Source organism: Merops nubicus, unplaced genomic scaffold (genome assembly GCF_000691845.1).
Source record: "Merops nubicus isolate BGI_N331 unplaced genomic scaffold, ASM69184v1 scaffold31772, whole genome shotgun sequence".
Lineage (NCBI taxonomy): Eukaryota > Metazoa > Chordata > Aves > Coraciiformes > Meropidae > Merops > Merops nubicus.
In genome coordinates, this window is record NW_008594824.1 from 26,902 (window position 1) to 36,901 (window position 10,000).

Below are 10,000 nucleotides of genomic sequence, written 5' to 3' on the forward strand. Positions count from 1 at the left end.
GTAGGAAAACCAGAATGAAACTCTTGAGAAATTGTTTTTCTGGCTTTGGTATTCACCTTACAAAAATATGTCACACTGTATTCCTTCCCAGATAGCTTTGTTCTCACTTTACTCTGGCCCTTTAGTCTCACCAAAACAACACATGTAGCAGTAACAGGAACCACTCTGTCAGCTCCAAGTGTTAAGTTGTGAGATACTTCCATTTTCTTTTCAAAACCAAAATAACAACACCTGCTAAGTGACTGCTATGGTTTCTTCCATTTTCTTCTAAAGTGCTGCTCTGTTGGGCATTGCAGTCATAAAGCTGGACCTTTTAAAGGTGGCAGGCACTGGGCACTGCCCCAGTTTTTGCTGTGCTCTCCTTCCCCAGTGCCCTCCTGTCTGCCCAGCAGCTTCCCAGGAGCAGGGGAAGAGCTGCCCTTTGCAGAACACCCAACATCAGCAGCGACCTCCCCGTGTACCTCCCTCTATGCCAAAGATTTAGGCCATCAACCACTGCACTACATAAGAACTTGCTTAAATCTCATACAACTAAAGAGCTTTATTGGGCACACGTCTTGGTGGACTGGTGCAGTGAAATGCCCGGGCCACTCCACTGCTCCTCTCAAGGTCAAAATTACTGGTGGCTTAAGCTACCTGAAAGCAGGGATGTGATGGATGGACATAGACTGGACAGGCAACCCTTCCCCAAAGCTGGGCAGGTTTTGAAAGGATGCACAACCACCAAGAACCTGGCTGTGGGCCAACTGGTCCAGACAGGTCCAAACCAACCCGCTCAGCAACTGCCTGAAGCCCAAAAGGCAAAGATGGTCCCGATGGTCAGTGGTACAAACAGCACATGGGTAACACTCAGTCACCAACTGTACCTGCAGTAACAAAACAGTTCAAAAACAAGCATGAGGAGCCTCTAAGCAGAATAAAAAGACTTCCTCAGTCATGAAAAGGCTGCGACTTTAAACCCCAATCTGCTGCTGTTTGGATTTGGAGCGGCTCTTTCCTTTAGAATCACCATAATACATTAATTCTAATGTACACCTTGCATTAGTTATGCTGGCAAAAAAAAATTAATTACTGGATGTAAAGAATACTTTGCACTGCAATAATGGTCATCAGATCTTTTTTACCAAAGTCCTATCCCACTGAGTTAAAAGGACTAGGGTCTAGCACAGCCTATGCAGTGCCTGTGTATTTTTTTCACTAGGAAAGCACAATTTATGCAAAACACTATACTTCTACATTTTATAATTAATTTTCAAATGCTTCACCTATACATATTTTAATAATTTCTGATTTATCAGATGGTATCTGTAATAAATTTTTCTATATTTCAATAAATGAAAAGAAGGCAGTTTCAATCCAACAACAGAGTGCCACACAATATAGGCCTGTCAGGCACCAATTTTTACTTCTAACATGTAAGTTAAAGGATAAGGAATTTATAATGCTGCCTGTGAACGAAACCACTTTTCATACACAAATGTGATCTTTTTTTTTCCAAAGGGTAATACAACAGTACATTTACATAAACTAATCCAAACAATCTATGTATTTGACAATGGCAAACCTCACACAGACTGCCTATTGTTGGTTTACATCTTGGAGTTCTTTATGTTGGCTTGTAACACTGCTCTAGCTGTCAAAGGTTTGACTTGGACTCTAAATAAATGGTTATAGAAGTGCTGTGCAGCGATATTGGACTTCTTTGCAAAAGAAAACCTGCTGTGTATGAATTCAAAAGCTATTAATTTTTCAGTCAAAAATATTCATGCCTATTTCTTTTAATAAAGAAACACTGTGCTGAGCAACTGAGAGATAATGTTGACTAGTGGTACAGAATTTTCAATAGAGCAGTTAAAAATAAATTTAGTAGGAGGTCCCCAACAAAGCTATAATTTTCCAGAATGTAAAACATTTTTAATACTAATCAAGACAGCCCTTTTCCCCCTGCGTTACCTTTTTTTTTTTCTCCTTCCTTTTTTTTCCCCCCCTTTTTCTACTGCTTATTCCTGTTTATTAGCTAACACTAATCTTCATGGTGACACTGGTGGTATCTCCATAGCCTGCAACACCCACAACAGCTTCTTGCCCTCCACGGCCCAGCATCGATCACGGGCGGCCCTGCCAAACGCTTCTTGCCTTCTTACCATTTCCTCCCTTTAGTTTTTAATCCTTCCTCCTGAGGGGCACCACTGTTATGAAAGGCCTCAAGGCAGAGTGCTTTGAGACTCCCAGATTATTCCGCTGTTTTAATTTTTAATCCAGTAAGAGCTATAGAAACCAAACCTCCTCCCCATTCTGTTGGGTCGACGTACTTTGCCAACAACGTGCTGAAGCATTTGCATTCGGGGTGAGATGGATGCAGGAACCAGAAGAATGCTATTTTTGTAGATGCTGGAAGTAGTTTCTACTCTAGAGGGCTGGTATCCACTGGATCAAGCAATTTTAGGCACCTCAACAGCTTAAATGGAAGGGTTTATACCTACCACTCAACTCTCTCCAAGAAGGCCCTGAAATTTCCCGTTGACTTTGACACCTGTTCCAGTGTTGCTGAATAGCCTGCAATTTTCTGTCTAGTAGCCTCCCTATGCACTTCTGCAGCCATTTATTTCCAACTACATGGAAACTGAGAAATCCTTTTCTAGTAAAAATGTGCGCGCGAAGTGTTTAATGATTTTATGTTCTCTATCTCTGTAATGTGTTCTGTTTCAGACATTAATTTTGTCTACCAACTGCATCTTGGCAGGCTACCATATTTGCTGGGTTAATAGTCTGACTCCTTTTTATTTCTATCACCATAAATCACACATATATGGGTGTGTGTTTGCTTTATTTATAGAAAAAAAATCAGTCAAAACAGATAAACCAATACTTTGTCATTATGCTGCATCATTGCATATTGATTAAAATTGCTGGTACTAACTATAGATTGTCAACGCTCAATTAATTTTCACACAATGACTCAAAGCAAAATCAAATAAAGCCAGTGTACCTTTAAATCTTACAAATCTTAAAATCAAGAAGCAAAGCACTCTCTCCATTTTGAATAATCACTGGAAGCTCCAAGGAACGTTTTCAGCGTTAAGAGGTTGGGAGAAAACAAGAGCTGAAGAAGAGTCATTTTGGTCAGGGGATGAGATGGTGGGTTTGCCTGGGTTTGGGAGTACCCAGGAGCTGCCTTGGGCTGCAAAGCCACTTCTGTTTCCCCCACATTCTTTTTTTTTTTTTTTTTAAGGGCAAAATGGTTCAGAGAAGTCTCCCATTCTCAGTTTCAACAGCATAAAACCTGATACTGGGTAACCATGATTATCATCAAAATGTGCAGCTAGAGCCTCTTCTACTGTAAATGTCTGTCAGACGGGGAGAAAGCAAAATAAATAGACTAATAATTTAATTACATCTCCTTCCTAACACTTCCTAAGATTTCATGCAAGCCAGACAGATGCAAAGCAAATTAACAGGCTAGCACATGAGGCCAGAACAAGGCCCCATGCACCAGCTTTGAGCAGAGCTTCTTTGAATCTCCCTGGAGAGGGGGACAACAAAGCCCAGGTGCCCACGGTGGTGCCTCCTACAGAGCAGCACTTTGCATCTCCTCGCCAGCAGCGCTGCGCGTTGCACGCTCCGGCGGGGAACAGGAAAGGGAGGTTTGCAGTGAGGTTTTGTCTGCTCAGTTCGGTACTTACGGGCTGAGGGGTGGCTTTTGGTTCAGTTGACTTCACATGCAGGTGTGTCATCATGGCTTGCAGGCGCTCTTTATCTTTTGCAAGCTGAAAGAGGGGGGAAGAAAAAAATACCCTCTGTTACTCGTATGGAATAAAACCCAGCCTCTGCTTATTCCTAATTAAACAGCCTGCACCGAGGCATGAGACAGAAGAGTTTTATTGCTGAGTAGTTTGGAAATTGTATATGGCCTATTTGTGAGGTAAAGCTAACGCGTGGTGCCGGGTGTCACTGCTTCCCAAAGCAAAATGCATTAGCCCTCGAGTGAGAAGAGCTAGACCTGCTGGCACCAAGAGCTTCACTCCAGCCCTGACAGCTAAAAGACAACAGTGAATCATGTTTATTAACCAGCCCCACGCCGGCTCGGGAGGCACAGCAGAAGGCCAGCGAGGCAGCGGCTCCGAGGGGCGTTTGGCTCCTTTCAGAGCAGAAAGCAGGCGGCACAAGGGGGCCGTGGCTTTACACCCCAAACAGGCTCTTCTTACTGGAGAAGGTGGAACAGCTCCTAGCCGGCCACCCTGGGAAGCTGAGCAGGGGCCCCCCAGCGTGGGGCAGGAGCAGCAGAGGTGCCGGTGTCCCTTTGGCGTACGCCTCAGCGTGGCAGGGTGGGAAAGGCTAACGGCGCCAGGAACCGCTCCAGAGCGCTCATCTCGGGGCACACAAGGCCACAAGCCCAAGGCTTTCACCCGCTCTCATCGGTCACATCACACCCCAGAGCTGGGGCAAAGCTCCTGCTCTGGACATCTCCTGCATTTTTTGTTGAGATCCGCACCAGGCCACAGCTGGTGTCTCGGAATCACCATACGTATCCTTGGCCAGGCTGGCTTCCCAATGCAATTAAAAGGCACTGGCCAGACACTAAATCATCATTATTTTTGGAAACAAAAATTTTTTTGTATGTGTGAATAGAACTTCCAGCTGCTCTTAAAAAAAAAAAAAAATTCAGTGGAAAGATAGATATTACGAAACGATGCTAATGAAAAAGGGGTGTTACTGACCTACATGGCCAACATAAAGGCTCCTGTTTCCAACAAGTGTTGGAGCAGTTCTTAAAAATGACAATTGTTGCAGAGATAAGCTTTTGGTTTACACAAGCCAGATTCCTGGTGCCAAGAGGGGAATTGTGCTCACATTCCAGCAAAACATTAAACAACTCGCCCACCTTATCACCATCATCTGTTTGTAGCAGTAAAGCTGGGCTAAGTGTATATAAAAGGAGACATGGTCATAAATCCCCATTCATAACCTCAAAGTCAAGGTTGTCTTGCTCTTCACAAGACGAGGGGTTTCTCATCGTGCCAGGAAGGCACCGTGACAGGGTAAAACTTGGCACATAGGCTACTAAGACAGGAATTAAATGAAGGGAAAAATGGCATCACCACTGTGTGCTCTGGAAGTGCAAAAGCAAAATGAGTGGGCTTTTCAAAGGGCTGCTCTTTTCTTGGTCAAAAACCTGAGCTGCAAGACAGAAAACCTGACACCTACAGCAGATCTCCTGCAATCTCATCACCAGATCTGTGCTGGACTTCACTGAAGAGCCAAAGGGCAGCGACAGGCTCTTATCGTGGCTCTGCAGCAGAAACTTCTCCCTCTGAGAGTCCTCTGAGGACCTCTTCAGAGAAAGGAGAGGTCTCGCCCCTCAGCTGCCGTGCTTCACACAAAAACAAATTAAAACTGAGAAACAGTTGTAGTCTCAGAGCAGCTGTTGTGCAATCTCTCATTCGTAGCAGTCGCTGGGCACACGAGCTGCTTGGCGGGGTCACCTGCGCATTAAATTTTGGTCTGCAGGCTACTGCAGAAGAACAACATCTTCCAGCCAAAATAAATAACAGGCAGGCACCTGAAAGCTTCCTGCCTGCATGGCGGCAGGAGGGAGGGAAGGGCACCCGGGCAGCATGGGGCACACCCTGTGGTGCTTCCTCCGGGCCCCCTCTGCGTGGCCGGGGTCCTTCTCTGCAGTGCTTTCACTCAGCCCCTCAGCAAAGCTTTTAACGCCGTTGCTGGTGGATGGAGGTTATTAAAGATCCTCTCGACATTTCAGGCAGACACACGCTAGCATTTTGTCATAGTCTAGGAATTCAAACACTCACCCAGTTAGGCAGGAGTTTAAATTATGAAAAATAGAAGTCTCGCAGTTTCAAAGCACTGAAGAGAAGTAAAAAAATCCAAAGAATTTCTTTAAACTGTTTTTCCCTTAGGTCAGGAAGCAGTAGTGATATAAAACTAGGACATTACTAGTAGCCCCTCTGGTCAGTGGGGTCATAGAAAAGAAGCCATGAGAGTTTGCTCGGCCACTGCTGGGAGAAAAAAATCTCACTGGTGGCACTCACTGGCTTGCGGATGGTCCAGAAATGGGGATTACCAGTAGACAAGCAGGAAAATACTCTTAATCTACTGATAATGTCCTTAGGTGAGGACTGTCCTGCCATGTATGAAAGGATCTGCTCTGTACAGGGGGTCTGAGGACTACAATATAGCCCCATCTGAAGCTTCATTCTTTTTTCCTATCTCCATTTGGAAAGCTCTGCACAGTGGGAGTTGTCAGATGGCCACCCAGTTCTTCATGAGAAACCTGATTTTGAGAAGTCTCCCTCACCTCTGTGGGGTACAGCCATGATGTAGGTGTCTAACCATGGTTCAACAGTAAACACAACCAGAGCAGGGTACATGCTTTGCAAACTTGACACCAAGATCAGGACAGGCAATGGGACATCTTGCCCCAGAGAGGTTAAATCCTAAAAGCACACAGACAGAACAGGCAGGAGAGGAAAGGCACAGAAAGCACAGGCCAGAGGAGGCTCAAGGTGAGGGGCAGCACGGGAGCCTGGTGACCAAGGAGCAAGACAGAAGGCACAGAGGATGCAGAAACTGCACAGGAGGAAAACCAAACAGAAAATAATGGCAAAGAGCAACAATGTGAAAATGGAAACCCAGCGAGGGCATCCAAGAGGAGCGACATGGCCACGTCAACAGGGAGATCACTTCAGCAGCAGGATTTTGGACAGATCAAGGACAAAGAGAAGGAAGCCAGTCATGGGCAATACAGTAGCCAACCAAGACACAGCCTCTTCCCTCCCGTTAGGTGCCTGGGCAGGCTGTGTGCTAGGAAAGGTTTAGGATCTGCTTTTCAAGAGTGTCAGTGGTTGCCTCAGGAAAATGGGCCCAAGCAGAGTTGTCACTAAACTGAAAATGGCCACTTGTCTTCATTTTCTCCCATTAGGAGATAATTTTTCAAACTTAGCATGGCCTGGCTGCTGTCCTGAATTGTTTTTCCACTCAAAGTTGGTGCTGCAAAATGGACATCCTATTCCAGCTAAGAACTAACTATGGATAGGGATATGCTCCTGTGTTTGTGTTTTACCCAGCAGCCCAATTCTCACTATTTATAATGGCAACAAATGATCATGTCAAGATGGTTTAAACAAAGTGAAATATGAGAAGATCTCTACCTTGTCTGTGATATTTTAAGTATGTTTGTGATGGAAATGCTGAGACCAAAGCTTCGAGATTCTTCTGCAAAAGGGTATTTGAAATTAAACACAAGCCAGATCTGAACTGGGTTATTTTTTTAGAAAGTTCATTTAAAAATTACTTTCTTTAGAAGACACTACCACTGATCTGTCTACCACACTGACAAAACTATTATTGGGTAAAATAAACAAGAGCATAAGGAAATATGTTTGCATTTGGGCCCATCACACTCAAAATCTGAAATGCATCCCTCAGGCAGAATGAATTTGTTAAATTCTACCCCTGTCTTGACAGGACTCTACATGCATGAAATGGTGCAGCATCTAGATCTTGCCATGTTGTTGGACCTTGAACAGCATGTGGTATCTCACAGCTCCACTGGAAGGTAAAGCTTCTTGTCATCACTGAGTACTGTGGGTCATGTGGGGAAAGCGTGTGGGTCCCTCTTCTGCCTAGCTCACAAAACGCCAAAAGAGTCAGCCACAGGGCTTGTGGTTGCCACTCTGTTGGCAGCTGCTCCATGGCAGGAGTAGCAGGTCAATCAGTGGTCTTAGTCCAACTGCTCCTGCTACAACACGTTGGGTACTGCAGACCACATCACTTAAAACCCTGCTTGGGTCAGACTTCTGTTTTGTTACCATTCTGTGCCAAACCAGGTCACAGCCAAACCAGGTACTGGAGGACAAATCCTTGTACACATTTAAGCAAACTTTTTTTTTTTTTTTTTTTTTTTTTTTTTTTTTTTTTTTTTTTTTTTTAAGTACCAGAGGACTGAGACACAGGATAAAAGGAGAGGGAGAAGATGGAAGGTCTGTTTCAGAAGCAGGACTGCCCTCCTCCTCTATCTATCCTTGCTGGCCAATGCACGGATGGTCTCACTCTGTTATCAACAGCCCCTTCTAAATGAAGCCTCCAGTTCAACCTATCTCTTGTGCTAGAAACAAACAGAAACTTTTTGGCCCTCACATCACTTTGAAACTATGCCCTTGTCTTGGGGACCTTATGCTGCCTTCCCATGCACTGACTCCAAGCTATCCTCCTCTATCTATCCTTGCTGGCCAATGCACGGATGGTCTCACTCTGTTATCAACAGCCCCTTCTAAATGAAGCCTCCAGTTCAACCTATCTCTTGTGCTAGAAACAAACAGAAACTTTTTGGCCCTCACATCACTTTGAAACTATGCCCTTGTCTTGGGGACCTTATGCTGCCTTCCCATGCACTGACTCCAAGCTAAGAGGTATTCCCCAGCACTAAACAGGTGTGAAGCTCTATTAGTCACTTGTAACAATTAGTAGAATGCACCCCTGATAAATTGTTAAAAAATACTGTCAAGGGCTTATGGAGAGGTGGTAACCAAGTATCATCTCTGTCCTGTCCAACCATTAACAGAGGGCATCCTCGTGTAGTTCCAGGCACAGCCATTCCCAGTGACTGCAGGAGAGAAGGATTAATGCTTTCCAAGCTGACTGTAGCTGAAGAATCTAGATTTACCTTCAGCCTGAATATTACTGCAGCTTGGTAAAAGATTATCTCATATCTCAGTTTACCAGGAAGACTGCAGATATTTTTTTTTTCCCCCTCCAATTCCCGAGAAACTTGTTAAAATAACAGACCATTTCTCATAACATTTTCTGCAAGACTCTGATATTTTATGACTGGTAGTTTGATTTTTATAAAACTTGTATTAAAACAGTTTATATTGCTTCAGCTAATAGGGAAAGAGTGTCATGACCAGAGTGTTCCTGAAAGTAAAATTTAGGAAATATCTATGAAAGAAAAAGGATAATTTGTAAGATAAGAAGATAAAAGGCATTTTTAAAAAATGCTTATCTTGAAAAGTAACAACAAGAAGTTTAAGTGTGTTTTTGCTGATTTTTCTCTCCAACTATTTGAAGCTATAAATGACTTAACTCAGTAAAATTCCAAATGTAATTATCTTCTGTACTTAGCCCAAGGCTTTCCATATATCTCTACGCTGCTGTCTTGCATACAAAATAGGTTTTTCAATAGCTGGTAACTATATAATGTACAACATTGTTTTAATTTCCCCTTCTTTGCTAACCTCTTGCCTAGACACAGAGACACTGTCAGAGCTGCCCAGCCAGAGCAGTGAGGTGCAGGGAGACAGAAAGGACTCGAAGCATTTGGGAAGGCAGTTACACCAACAGCTCACACCTTCGCATCGCATTCAGTATATTCCAGTTTACGCCCTTTGGCACTTTTACAAAAATTATTTGCTACAAACGGCAAAAAATAATACCAGTAATAGTAATAATAATACATGGAGAGTATCAGTAAATGAGAGACCACCGAACAAGCCAGGTCATGCAGCGTTTTGAAATAAACAGCAACCATTTCCCCCGTGCATCATCAACAACTCTAAATGAAGGGGACCATATTCCACTCGCCTCCCTCCGCCCCCCTGGAGTGAGTATAAAGAGCATTAGATACATACTGATGGATTTCCAATCAGTCAGCCTGTTTAAGTTTCCTATTTCTTTTCAAGTTACGGTTTAGAAAAGAGGAAATGAAGCTGCAGTTTCTTTTGACGGTTTTTAAAACTACTACAAGAAGGTTTTGAAAGCTGGTTTTCAATCACAGGGGGGGAAAAGCAGAACTCATTTTTTATTGCTGTCGAGAATCGGATTTGATTAATACTGAGGTAATATTAAAATAAATTTTATTTTACCTGTAGCTCTAACTGCTGTACAACCTGCATTTGTACTCTACATTGGGCTGTACTTCTATCATCCAGCGCATGCTCACTGTTGAGATGTCTGTAACAATACACAGAAAATCATTAAGTGA

The 10,000-nt window shown here is 43.7% G+C and overlaps 1 protein-coding gene across 1 annotated transcript in view; it reads right to left on the reverse strand.

The window, feature by feature from the left end:
- FOXP1 (forkhead box P1) overlaps positions 1 to 9,969 on the reverse strand; it is a gene marked incomplete at its 5' end in the record, with an annotated part of 33,582 nt that extends 23,613 nt beyond the window's left edge. Inside the window, 2 exons of the mRNA XM_008935887.1 lie at positions 3,684 to 3,767; positions 9,882 to 9,969. Coding sequence (XP_008934135.1) covers positions 3,684 to 3,767; positions 9,882 to 9,969 — 172 coding nt within the window. The remainder of the gene's footprint in view (positions 1 to 3,683; positions 3,768 to 9,881) is intronic.
- Positions 9,970 to 10,000: the final 31 nt, after the last annotated feature.